Source organism: Lepidochelys olivacea (assembly GCF_965140295.1).
Source record: "Lepidochelys olivacea isolate rLepOli2 genome assembly, chromosome: 2".
Classification (NCBI taxonomy): Eukaryota; Metazoa; Chordata; order Testudines; family Cheloniidae; genus Lepidochelys; species Lepidochelys olivacea.
Genome location: NC_140412.1, coordinates 196,369,822 through 196,383,694, shown reverse-complemented (window position 1 = coordinate 196,383,694; position 13,873 = coordinate 196,369,822). Strand labels below are relative to the sequence as shown.

The 13,873-nt window shown below is 44.6% G+C and overlaps 2 protein-coding genes across 4 annotated transcripts in view; one reads left to right on the top strand and one right to left on the bottom strand.

Annotated features, from left to right (window-relative positions):
* TGFBR2 (transforming growth factor beta receptor 2) overlaps positions 1-12,935 on the top strand; it is a 78,640-nt gene extending 65,705 nt beyond the window's left edge. For all 3 annotated transcript variants that reach the window (XM_084621259.1, XM_084621258.1, XM_084621260.1), the window contains 2 exons: positions 7,652-7,779; positions 10,424-12,935. In XM_084621259.1, coding sequence (XP_084477385.1) covers positions 7,652-7,779; positions 10,424-10,603 — 308 coding nt within the window. In that variant the 3' untranslated portion in view covers positions 10,604-12,935. The remainder of the gene's footprint in view (positions 1-7,651; positions 7,780-10,423) is intronic.
* The window catches only part of GADL1 (glutamate decarboxylase like 1), a 244,067-nt gene that overhangs the window by 111,901 nt on the left and 118,293 nt on the right, over positions 1-13,873 (bottom strand). The gene's annotated exons all lie outside the window — the stretch shown is intronic.

Here is a 13,873-nt window from a genome sequence, read left to right as displayed (position 1 = left end):
AGCCTGCCGCATGCCACAGGTGGCAGCAGCAGCTGCTGGTGGTGCCGCCAACCTTATTACTTCTAATCAAGTGGCTAGAGTGTTTGCCTAGGATGTGGGAGACCCAGGTTCAATTCCCTGCTCCGCCTAAAGGGGAGAAAGCATTTGAACAGAGCAGGGTTTCCTGCCTCTCGGGAGAATGCTCTAACAACTAGGCTATGGCATAGCCTGCAGAGGACCTCCCTCAGTCTCTACTGTTGAAGCTGTTCCACTGTGGATAAAGAATGAAAGACTCATTGGAGCAGGGGGACTGGACCTAGGATCTCCCACTTCCTAGGCCCAGGACCTAACCACTGAACTGTAGAGTCATTCTTGCTTTTCCTCTCTGGCCCAATGACTTTAATGACCAGCCACCATGGGTCCCAGCAAAGACATCTGGCCCCAGGGAGGGACAGAAGCACAAACGCCAGTTGCTGAGATGGGGTGAGGGGACTGGACAGGTCACCTGCACCTAGGCAGGAGGTTGTCCGCACACACTGCACCAGCCGCCAAGGGGGCTGGGACATGGGGCACTGGACACCAGCCACTGAGGAACTGCCCTAGGACTGGCAGTAGAACCTATGTGGATACCCCTTCCCAGCCTGGAGCTGCCCCCCCCCCACTCGCTCCCCCTCCTATCCCTCTGCGCCCCGGGTCCCTCTTCACAGAGAGCAGTAGCATAGTCAGTGGGTTTTCTCATGTGTCTCTAAAAGATCATCTCTTGCCTCAGACACCCTGGCACCCAACTGGCAGATTACCTGACAGCGTTCATGATTATCTTTCCCCCATCTCTCTCGCTGATACCTTCTGCCACCATCACAAGTAGTTCCTTTCCTACCAGCACAACTTCTTTGGTGCATGAGGAATACATTCTTTCTCATATATGGGATACACAATCCAACAAGAGAGGAAGTACCCCTAATTTTGACCTTGGTAGGTTGATGTGACTGATGCTGGTGAATATAGTTGGGATGTCCAGGGGAGCCCTTGGAATTTAGAGACCCAAAATAGTTCTCTCTCTCCCTCTCTCTCCGGCAAAGACATGATTACAGTTTCAGTATTCCTGTCCCTATGGAAAGTGTATGAGAGGTTCAAAAGCAGGAGGAATCAGTGTAAGGTCCCGACAGTTATGCTAACGACTTTCTGGGGAAGCAGGTGGGCCTAATAGTTATTGTACCTTGACCCAGTTGAATGGCAGTTGCTTTATCAAAGGGAACTCTGTATTTCTCTGGAGAATGTTTTTGTGGGTGTGGAGGATTGCGTAGTGTGGGAGGTGCTGTATGGCAGGGCCTTTCACTGCAGAAGTTTTGTCACACACGGTCTCTTTAGGATGTGAATCCTTTCTAGGAAGCCTTTGTTTGTTTTTTAAAAACCCAGCAGTTGCATCTGTACTGGGAAGCTGCAGCAGCATCTCACTGTAAAGAGTGGTGCAGGTGGGTCTCAGCTTTGTGCAAAGGCCCTGCTGTTCAGTGTTGTTGTTTTGTTGTGCTAAATCTGGAGAAGCACAAGGGGGAGAGGGGGAAGGCAGAGATGTGGATAACGTTTGTCTGATTTTTCACTGGCATATAACTTAGAGGGCATATTTAGAAACCCAGCAACACTGCTTTTGGAAGAACCAACTACCCCACTCCACCGATATGGTATTTGGTATTTCAATCAGCCCAACAGCTGGGCACCAGATGCTGCATGTTGCAAAAAATATAATTTTCCTCCCAAAGTCTTGCCTTTGGCGCGAGAACAGCAAGTGCAGTTTCTCTGCCAGCCTTCTAGAAAGAAATTGAAAGCATCTGTGTTTAGGAATGGAGCTGCCACTGGTCGGGGCGGGGGGAGGGCTCAGGTGCAACTCTTCTCAAATACAATATGAGGAAGTGGGGAGGAGAGAGAGACACTCCGGCGCATGGCTGACATTACTTGGGGTACTCAAGAAATATTACATTGCCTGGGGAGGAGGTTGGCTCCGGAGCAGCACCACAACTTTGGTTGAAACAGAGGGATTTTGGGACCGAGGGATTTGGAATGTGGGAGAAGGCTGCAGGTTGGGGTTGGGGTGTGGCAGGGGGTACGGGCTCTAGGCTGGAGGTGCAGGCTCTGGACTGGGGCCAGGGATTAGGGGTTTGGGGTGCAGGAGGTGGGTCCTGGCTGGGGGGGTTTGGGCTGAGGGATTTGGCGTGCAGGAGGGGGCGGCGGGTTGAGGCAGGGGGTTGGGGTGCAGGAGGGGGTGAGGGCTTTGGGGTGAGGCTGGCGAGGAGGGGTTTAGAGTGCAGGAGGGAGCTCTGGCTTTGGGGGTGTTGGTTCAGGGCTGGGGTAGAGGGTTGGGGTGTGGGCTTACCACGGGTGGCTCATGGTCAGCGATGCAGCAGGGCTAAGATATAAATGTATACATCTGGGAACAAAGCATGCAGGCCATGCTTACAGGATGGGCACTCTATTCTGAGAAGCAGTGATTCTGAAAAAGATCTGCAGGTCAGATTGGATTATCATGAGCTCCCAGTGTTGTGGCCAAAAGTGCTAATGCAATCCTCTTGTATTTGGCACTGGTATGATCACTGCTGGAATATTGTGTCCAGTTCTGGTGCCTACAATTCTAGATGGATGTTGATAAATTGGAGAGGGCTCAGAGAAGAGTCACAAGACTTTTAGAAAACTTGCCTTATAGGGATAGACTCAAGGAGCTCAAGCTGTTTAGCTTAACAAAGAGAAGCATGTTCTTATAATGTTGGTTATGAGAACAGGCATCTTACCTAAATTTCCCCTTTAAAAAAAAAAAGTCTATTCAACCTTTTGGTTTGGGTAAACTAGAGAAGTAATATCAGTCTGGGGAAATATTAGAAGAATGTAGATCAGCTTTTTCCTTCACCAGGCTAGCCAGCATTTGTGAGAAGGCAGTGTTGTCTAGTGGATAGAGCACTGAAATCTGACTCAGAAGATCTGGGTTCTATTCCCAGCTCTACCTGGCCAGCTGGATGACTCTGACTCGCTGTGCCTCGGTTTCCACAGCTGGAAAATGGGGGTAATGATGCTTACCTCCTTTCTAAAGTGCTTTGAGATCGACTGATGAAGAGTTTTGTAAGAGCTGGGCATTTTTATTTAAGTGTTAAAGAAAAAACGCAGTGATTAATAGCAGAACACTGGAATGACAGTTAAATAAACAGGGCCCATTTATCCCACTGTGCAGGGGGGAGGGTCACCACACCCAATCTCACCCTGTATTCCCAGTGGGCCTCATCCCAAACCCACTGAGACCAATGGGAGTCTTTCATTAACGCCAATGGACTTTCTGATAGGGCGAAGTGGGAGGGAATCCACCTCCTCCACTGCATCATCTTCCATGCCCCAGACTCCTGAGATCTGCACAGAGGGGCAGACAACGAGCAGGGTGATGGACATATACATATTCAAACAAGCTTTTAGGAATACCTGACACTGTTTCACTATGAGAGAGACAAGGTGGGAGACGTAATATCTTTTATTGGACCAACTTCTGTTGGTAGAAGGGACAAGCTTTTACAGATTCATAGAGTGGAAGGCCAGAAGGGACCATTGTGATCATGTAGTCTGACGACCTCTAAAACACAGGGCATAGAACTTCCCCAAAATAATGCCTAGAGCAGATCTTTTAGAAAAACATCCTGTCTTGATTTAAACATGGAGAATCCACCACGACCACTGATTATTATTATTCCAAAGGTTCATTATTATAGGTTTTCATCTTATTTCTAGTCTGAATTTGTCTAGCTTCAATTTCCAGCCATTCAATTGAATTATATCTTTCTCTCCTAGATTGAAGAGCCCATTATTAAATTTTTGTACCCCATGTTGTTACTTGCGGGGAGGGATAGCTCAGTGGTTTGAGCGTGGGCCTGCTAAACCCAGGGTTGTGAGTTCAATCCTTGAGGGGGCCATTTAGGGATCTGGGACAAAAACGGGAGAGTGGTCCTGCTTTGAGCAGGACTAGATGACCTCCTGAGATCCCTTCCAACCCTGATGTTCGATGATTCTATACGTATAGACTGAAATCAAGTCACCTCTTAACCTCTTTGTTAAACTCAATAGATAGACTCTATCGCTATACGGCATGTTTTCTAATTCTTTAATCATTCTCGTGGCTCTTCTCTGAACCTTCTCCAATTTATCAACATCCTTCTAGAATTGTGAGCACCAGAACTGGACACAATATTCCAGCAATAGTCATACCAGTTCCAAACATATAACCTCTCTGCTCCTATTTGAGATTCCCCTGTTAGCTCTTTTGATCACAGACTTACATGGGGAGCTCATGGTCAGCTGATGATCTGCCATGCCCCCCAAATCCTTTTAAGAGTCACTGTTTTCTGGGATAGAGTCCCCCATTCTGTACGTATGGCCTACATTCTTTGTGACCTGTCCCCTTCATTATTTACCATTCCCCAATTTGCGTCACCTGCAAACTTTATCAGAGACAATATTATGTTTTCTTCCAGATCATTGATAAAAATGTTAAATAGCATAGGGCCAAGAACCAGTCCCTGCAAGACCCCACTGGAACACACCCACTCAATGACAATTCCCCATTTTGAGACCTATCAGTTGGACATTTTGTAATCCATTTAATGTCTGCCATGTTAATTTTATATTGCTCTAGTTTTTAATCAAAATGTCATGCGGAAGCAAGTCAAACACTGTACAGAAGTCTAGGTATATTACGTTATCCAAACTTATTATCGCATCAAAAAAGATACCAAGTTAGTCTGACAGTATGTATTTTCCATAAACCCAGGCTGATTTGCATTACTCTCCTTTAATTCTTTATTATAGTTCCTTTGCTTAATAAATAAGTTAGCTTTAAATGCAAAACATATTTTGATAGTCTATGAGAAACGTTTTTCTTGTGTATCCAGCACATTTAAGGTAGTTTTATTTTAACAAAGTTAAAATGTTTTTGTATATTTAATTGAATTTGAATTTCCATTCACATAGAGCTTGACTTGAATCATAAGTAAAAGATTCTTGATCACCTCCTGAGAAATGCACCATTCGCTATCTTCTAACATAATAAAAATTAAGAGTATCCAGCATTGAACCATGAGCCTCCACGTCTGTGTAGCTCAAAAGCTTGTCCCTTCCACCAACAGAAGTTGGTCCAATAAAAGATATTATCTCACCCACCTTGTTTCTCTTATATCTTGGGACCAACATGGCTACAGCAACACTGCAAACAACTGTCTCACTATATCCCCCATAACAGTGGATGGTGCTGGTGTCTCTTAATGAGGCTGCCTTTTTATTGATACTTTCCAGCAGGAAATGGTTTCATCCTCCTACTCTCCCTCCCTCCCCCGCCGGCCTTCGTCTGTTCTATCCTCCTATCATGTCCTGACTGACTAGGACTGTAAGCGCCTTGGGAAAGGGACCATCTTCTGTGTTGTTTGTACATATTGCAATAGGGCCGTGATCCTTTGACCAGGGTGCATAGGCACTGCCATTGTCAAATGATAAATAGTAGTAACATATAGATCAGCAGTCAGGGACCACCAATCCTATTAGAATTCATGACAAAACAGAACACTTTCCAAGGTATTGCATGGTTCTGATATTGATTTTAATTAGATTTGCTCATTAATTTTGGAAATTGAATGTCTCTGCTTTTTCATTGTGCAGGCATTGCATTGTACTCATGGGCATCAGACTGTCAAGATGGCAGTTTCCATTTGGTTTTAAGGGCTACACTCTGCTAGCCCTACTCCTGTTGAGCCGTCTTACTCTGCTGGTGGTACTATCTGTGGAACAAGGTACTAATCAGCAGGAGCAAGACTGGAAGACTCTGGCCCTTAATTGAGTGCTTATTTAATTATATTCAAGACTTAAAGACAGTGACAAACTCCTAAGAATTTAGGAACTGCCATGCTGGATCAGACGTATGGGCCAGTTGATCTAGTATTCAAACAGTGGACAGTACCAGACACTTCAGAGAAAGGTGTAAGAACCCCACCCCACCATTAGCATATGTGGGATAACCTGCCCCCACATTAGATCTCATCTTGATCTCCAGTATTTAGAGATTGGCTTAAGCTCGGAAGCATGAGCTTTAATATTCCTTCCATAAATTGTCATTATCAGTAAGCGTTGTAACCCTGGATATTTTTGGTATTCATATAAATATCAAATTCCTCTTTGAATCTTGCTAAATTCCTGGCCTCCACAACAGCCTGTAATAATGAGTTCCACAGACTACTTATGTATTGTATAAAAAAGTATTTCCTTTATCCGGTGAATTTGCCACCCTTCAGCTTCATTGAATGTCTCCTTATTCTTCTGTTCTCCCTGTCTCAGAACACAAGTTCATGTTCTACCTTCTCTATTGTACCATTCATTATATGAAGCACTTTTTATCATGTCCCCTCTTATTCGTCTCCTTTCTAACGTAAATGTTTCCAATGGTGCAATCTCTCTTCATACAAGAATTTCCCCAGGCCCTGGATCATTCTTGTCGTCTTTCTCTGAACAATTTTAAATTTTGAAATAGCCTGCAAGATGTGCTGCACGGTATTCCGGCTGAGGCAGTACCATTGATTTATCCTACAGCATTATTATAATGCCCTTATTCTTCATCCCATTCCTTCTTGTGCATCTTCTAGGTATCTAAATGCAGTCACTAGAATATCTTGTCAATTACATTTCAGTTTTTCTAATATAGGTCACATTTTGAAAGTGCCCTCAATTAACTCCTGGAATGAAACAATAGGCAATAGAACAGGCCAACCTCATAAATCTTTATCCAGTACCAGTATGTCATTAGGCATGTCCCTGGGAGTAAATTCTCCATCTGTTTCTAAAGAATCCACAGCGTTTTTCAGATTGTGTCAGCATTTACTGTAATATTGCCACTCCCAGAGATTTCTTGAATTTTCTCCAAAGGTCCCATAGGGCTTAGTCCTTCACACACACACATACACAAAAATATGGAACACACAAACAAAAACTAGAGTGGAAAGACTCTGACCAACTACATAGTTCCAATAGAGCAGAATCTATCTCCCCCGCTCCCTTTTTAAATTAATATTTTGGAGAGGGGAAAAAAAGTACACTACTTTCTCCCAGTGATCATTTCTCTGTAGTGACCAGGAAAGCCTGTACTCCACCTATCAGCACTGCTTCTTGCCTTAATAAGCTGCACCTCTGAATTTCTCAAGCAACTGTTATCCTTTAGAGACCAGTCACATTCATAGGTAAACCCTAGACAGATTTCAGTTGGATGTCCACCCTCAAAGTGTTTTCCCTAGATTTGCAAACTAGGTCAGCCCAAAGGGGCCAGTCCTGCAGTTTCTCCTCAGGCAAAGCTCTTCCCTGAATGTGGACTCCTGGATCAGACTCCCAAATTGTTGAGAGTCACTATGATGTGGTGATTGCTGTTAAAGTGAGTAATTATTGGGGCATAATGCAAATGAGGATAGAATGAGCCTGCCAGGAAAAAGAAAAAAAATAGACTTACATTTTAGAAAAAGCCACAGGTGTGGCTTTATTTGAAGCTGGTCAGCTGGTACACCATGGGCTGTGGCAGTTAAACAGTTGATCCTACTTCTGTAAAGGGCTCTTGACACCAATATAACAGGCAAACCCATCTGAGTCTCTTTGTGTTTACTTATTCCCTTGGCAGAAGTGAAAGACTACGAGCCCCCATTTGGTTCTAAAGTACGAGAGCACCCTTGTGTAGAAAGCATGAAGGACAATGTCTTGCGAGATAGAGGGCGTCCAGAGATCCCTAGCTCCTGGCTCAACCATCAGGTAAGAACATGCCATGCAAGAGACTGTGGCATTCAGCCACTGCCCTGAGTAGGGATGATTCAGTCCAGACACAGTCCCTCATCCAGTGCCCTGGTGTCCAGAGGGCTGAACAGGCTGCACCAGCTGTTAAGAAAAGGGTGAGAGTTTCTTAAGTGGCTGGCGGTGCTGGTGCCGCTGCCCTTGCCCATCCACATCACACACCCCATTGCTCAGCACTGGCTTTCCTCTTCCAACCCCACCCCATTAGTGAAGGGCAGTGAAGTTCTACTGCACCCATGGCCTCAGGAGACACAGTCTTTACCCTAAATGATCCACATTAACTAGAAACCACACCCAAATCAATCGGCCAAATCTCAGTGGAATATATTGCCCCATAAAGCACTCCCAGTTCAGGCTCCGATGGGTCAAAGGGGAGAAAATTCCATATGAGGCTCCCTTCAGCTGAGAAATAACTGCTGTCAGACTCCGAATTTTTCTCTAGGGACCATCAGCAAGAGCACGCCAGCTGATCTGATGGGTTAAGGCAACAGAGGAAGGACAGTCTCTCAGCTCGTTCAGGGCTTTGCAATGGAAGCATTAACAATCCTCTTCAGTTGTGAGCTCTGAACCTCTCTGTTGGCCTTAACCGGTCCTGAAGAACCTGGTTGGTCTCACATATGGTTAGTCACAGCCCTCTCATCTCAGTCAAAACCTCAGTAGGGACTTGCCACAGTCTGGACTACAGGGGTGTGAATTGTGGAGCGCTCTGACTGCCTTGTATAGACCCTGCTGGCTCAGACTCAGAAGTGCCTAGTGTGTGTTAACATGGGCCTGTTCGAAACCAGACTATGTCAATGCAAACTAGGTACCCTGTAGTTTGAGCCAGTGGAATCTACACGTGCAGTAAAAGAGTGCGTTGTATAGTTCACACCCTGGGAGATGGGACTGTGGCACTGTACAGACAAGTCCGGAGTGAAACTGTCTGAAAACCAGGCAAGGCTGTATATTTCTCAATGCCTGCTCTGGCTGGTACCACAGAAGCAGACAACCCAGTCCTGAGCCTGTCGATCACATCAGTGAAATAAACTGACAGCTGCTCACAGAAGAACACAGTCGCCAGTCACTAACGAAGTAGGGCCAAATAAATGAGGGCAGGAACCAGCCTGATTGTCTCAGAGAAACAGGAGCAGGGAAACACTCCAGTTCTGCTGCCAGCACTAGAGCTGCAGATGCCCCATGAGCCTTAGAGCAATTGCTAGAGAACCCTCAGGACACTTTGCCCCTTGTCCAGCAACAGGCGAGTGCTTCTCACTAGTTGCTGCCCTGTGGAATCAGGGGGCAAGATAGTTGCTGCTCCCTCACGACACCATTATGAAGAGATTGCGGCCCGCCGGTGCTTATCCAACAGGCCCCCTACAACCGCAGACGGGGAAGAGCATGGTCTCTGTACTTGCAGGGGCTCTGCACAATCTGGCCATAAGTGAGGTTTAATCAAAAGGATAATTTAGGGAAATTGACAGCACTGGATTTGATCTCACTGGTAAGGAGCTTTACTAAAAGGAGTTTTGGTTCCCACCCTATAAATCCTCTCAACATTTCATGCGGTGCCACCTAAAATTCAGCAGGGCATTGACTTGAGTGGACCTATCACAGTTTATCCAGGTGGGGATCTACCCCCAGAATTCTTTAATACTAATTTTGAAATCAGTAGAAGCTGCTCTTACTGTAATGGCTCCTTCATACTTATTTTCTTCATCTGCAGTTGTGTTTTGGTAATGAACCCATTATTCATAGTGATAACATTCTGGAATAGATTTACATATTGCAATGTTTTCCCCCTTAATGGGACTCGTTGCACTATTGATTCCAAGTTAATGTTTAATATTTAATTTAATTTACTGATTGTGATTTCAATGCCAGCAGAAAATGAATGTTATTTGTATACAGACAGTAACGTTCTGCTAGTAACATTGACATCAGGCAACATCACCAATTAGGGAAATTATATAATTAATGTGGTATTGTGAAGTGTTATTTTTTCAATAAAAATGTTAATATAAATCCTGCTTAATGATCTTCAGTGTCAGAAAGCAAAGCACACAATTTCCTGGCAAATATCTCGTTTATACAGATATTGCCAAGACACAGCTGGTTTTATTTCCAGTAAACATGTGCAGCAGCGTTGCAGTTACACCCAAATACCTGTGAGTAATGTGTGTCTGCAAGATCAGGGCTTTTGTTTCTACATAGAGCCAAGAAACCACAAGGACCTGAACTGGGGTCTGATACTTAAGTTTTGCTCCAGATTTCCCACTACCCTCTTCATGATCAGCTGACCAGTAATAGTGAGGTTATCATGTACCATAGCACACTTCTGAAACACACTGCTGGACTCTGCAGTAGTGGTCCACTGTATTTTATTCTACAGTAATGGTCCAAAACCTGTAGTAACTCTGCTGTAAACAGTGCTGTATTTTTATATAGAGTTCTCCCTACACTTCACATCCGATGATTATGAGACCAATTCTGTAAACACTTACGTACGCCAGTAACTTTGCTCACCTAAGAAGTTGCACAAAATTACTCACACACAAGTGTCTGTATTGCCTGAGACCTAACTGTCCTGTAAAGGAATTCATTGCTGGTGTTTCTGTGCCCGTTGCAGGGTATCCAGATGGTGTGTGAGACTCTTATTGAGTGTTGGGATCACGACCCTGAAGCCCGACTCACTGCGCAGTGCGTGGCTGAGCGTTTCAATGAGCTTGAGCACCAGGACAGACTCTCAGGAAGAAGTTGTTCAGAGGAGAAAATCCCAGAAGACTGCTCTGTGACCACCACCAAGTAGCAACAGCTCAGGCTTGTGTAAAGGAGGGAGGGTGCTCCTGAACTCATGCAGCTTGGAAAAAGAAGAGGTCCTGATCAATGCCTGGACTTGCTTCTTGTAGTACTGAGGATCTTGCCACTCCTTTTAAGTGGGGTCTCCAGCGAGGGACAAGAATTTGTGGGAACCAAAAATAGGGAGTTGGTGTCATACCGTGGCTGCCTTAGATCTCGTCATGGCTAAGCTGTGTTAGCACTTCCTCAGGAAACAAGATTTGACAATAGCCAATAATATTTGCACTTTATTAATGCCTGTATATAACTACAGAAGAGCTATTCTTATATATACAGCCATACTCTGGAGAGAGTAAAATGTGCTTCCAGGAAACTACTAGTACCTACGAGAACCCTGCCCATTAGGGAAACAAAGGGAGAGGTCTCTCATGATACCAGCAACAACGTGCTAGGCACCTCACCAAATGCATAGGAACAATAGGCAATAGAAAGGAGGCTTTCAAATCACATACTTATACATATCTTGCTGCTCTGTATTTTAGAGAGCTTGTTCACAGCAGATAGATTTGGCCTCAGAATCTGTTTCAGTTATGCAGTAACTATGCAATCATTTCTGCAGCTGGTTTCAAAAGGTTTTGTATGTATTGTTCAGTGGGTCACCAGTGCACTCAGATGCTTAACTATGTCCCTCAAAATATTCCAAAAAATAGGGGTTGTGTTTTTGACTCTTAACATGTGTCTCCATACAAAGGTCATTCTCCCTTACACTTCATGCTAGCAGGCTGCAAAATATCAGAGGAACACATTTCCTTCCCCCTACCCTATGAAATCAGGCAAGGCTGATAATACTCCAGATGTTTTGCATTTGCTGTACATTCTGATGAAAGGCAGGACTTTGTTTTTATAGCAATACATGAAGAGTAAAAAAAACTTTTTATACACAGCATGTCTAATTTCTTGACACACAAGAAAAGCTATAGGGAGGTCAGACCATCTAGCCCAGTATCCTGTCTTCCTGCAGTGGCCAATGCCAGTGCCCCAGAAGGAATGAACAGAACAGGTAATCATCAAGTGATCCATCCCCTCTTGCCTATTCCCAGCTTCTGGCAACCAGAGGCTTAGGACAACATCACTGTCCATCCTGGTTAATAGCCATTGATGGACTTATCCTCCATGACCTTACCCAGTTCTTTTTTCAGTTTTTCTTCGTTCAGACTCTGTTTCATGCCTTATTTGCAAAAGCTAGGAAAGAATGTCGGTGTCCTCCGTTTCTGAATTCCCATGCAGATCGAACACTCTAACATAAGATTGTCATGTACTGCACCTACCCCGTAGTTAGAGCTGCTCCCAGCTATTCAGTATGACTAGCAAAATGTGCATTCCAAAATTCACCCATCAGGCATTGCTTACATTCTTTTAGCCTTCCAATAGGGTTAGATTTGAAGTTGGCCTCATATTGGACTTTAAAGTAAAGCTTTCAGTGTTTCCTAAGGGTTCTGTCTTCTGTGATCTGTGCTCTTCTCACAGAGGAATAAAATGTGCCATTGAAATTAACAAAACAATTCTCCATTAATAAATATATAGAGAAAGAGGTGTGTCCTGTGCAATTATAAAAGCCTTTGTCAGACCGACATTGATATTTTTCTAGGAGACTGCGCTATAAATCAATAGGAAACATGTTTATTCACATAGAAGTTAAGATTTATGGTGAAAATATTTTATTTAAAATGTTTTTGTATCTGCTTTTATAATAAACTACATAGAGATATTTAAAGAGTGGTGCAGAAAGTCAACAACTAAAACTGAATTCAGAAAATACTATGCCAGATTTTATAGGGGGACTATTTTAGCTGAATGGTGGCGCTACGGCCCAAAGGAATACAGCTTAGCTGCTTTGTGCTGCAAACATCAATACCGTTGTTACTATAAATGCCGTGTGGTGCATTGATGTGTCCTCTAGGCAGAGCTATGGCCCATTGACCTCTAGTGGTGGCTGTGGAGAATGCATTCCCGTAACTGCCTGGAGAGGAAAAGCAAACCATTTTCACAAACTGGATAGTAGCATAAGATTGTAGCATGGCCTGTTTTTCCTCACTCCAGGGTAGAGGCCAAGGAACAGCATCCAGTAGTCCCTGACACTACTGACATTTTTACTACTACATGTAAAGGGAAATTTTTATTTTGCTAAGGAGTATGGCACCTGTCCATCATGTGTGAAATAGGAACGTGGATATATACTCTGCCTTAGCAAATGTTTCATGCACCTATTTTCATTTTATGCCGTGTTTGTTTTGTATAAATCAAATGTTTATTAGAGTAAATAAAACAACTAGAGACTTTTTTTTCCATTGGGATTTTCTTATCCAGACAAATTTTCCAGAATGAGGAAGGGACCTTGCTAGGGAAACGTGTTTCCTTAGAGAAAGCAAGCCTCATGCTGCTGCTATCATTCATAGTCCTCCCCTTCGCTCCAGGTGCCTGCGGGTGAAGTTTAGAGCACAGCTGCTCTGCTGGCCGCATGGCTACTCCCAGCCTATCCAGGCCACAATCATAGCCTCCTGCAGGGGGAATAGCCTATGGAAATTTAAACCTGCCCCCGAACTGCTAACCTCCGCCCACATCAATAGCATAGCCACACCTGCTGCCAGCATGGGTGGGATTAGCCCAGTTTCAAACTGATGGCTGAATCCCAGGCAAGGCCTTACTTAGAACAGCCACATTTTGGTCTGATAGTGCAGTAACCCAGCAAGACACTTGCCTGAGCACCAGGTTAGAGGAAGGCCAGATTAGTTGGGCTGTGCCCGTGCAGCTTCTGGTCAGGCCTCTGAGCCTGCCAGTCCCAGTTGGGAATGATGCCCCTTCGGTAGAAGACAGGCCTGAGCCTGGAAAAAAATGGTACTGAGTGCCACAGTTTCTCTTTGAGCTGCAGAGTTATTAAAAGTACCTGGGCAGGGGGGTGGGGGGGGGTGTGTGTGTGTGGAAGGGAAATAGGTTCCAGCCCCTGTGTGGCACTTCAGTGGTTTGACGTCAGGGTCAACAGGGACTCTGAGTGCTCAGTGCTGTGGCCTGTCAAGGAGCTCATAGGCTGTTCTAACCCTACAAAAACATACTGGCACACTGTTAGACCCCCCCACACACACGCAGCCCAGCCACTAAGATCTGTTTAAAGTCAAAAAGCCTGTGGCATAATCCAGTGTGAAAACAAACTAAAAAGCACAGCCGATACCTTTGCAAGGAAAACCTCAAGGAACATTCAGCTCTAAAGAAAGTAAGCACTCTG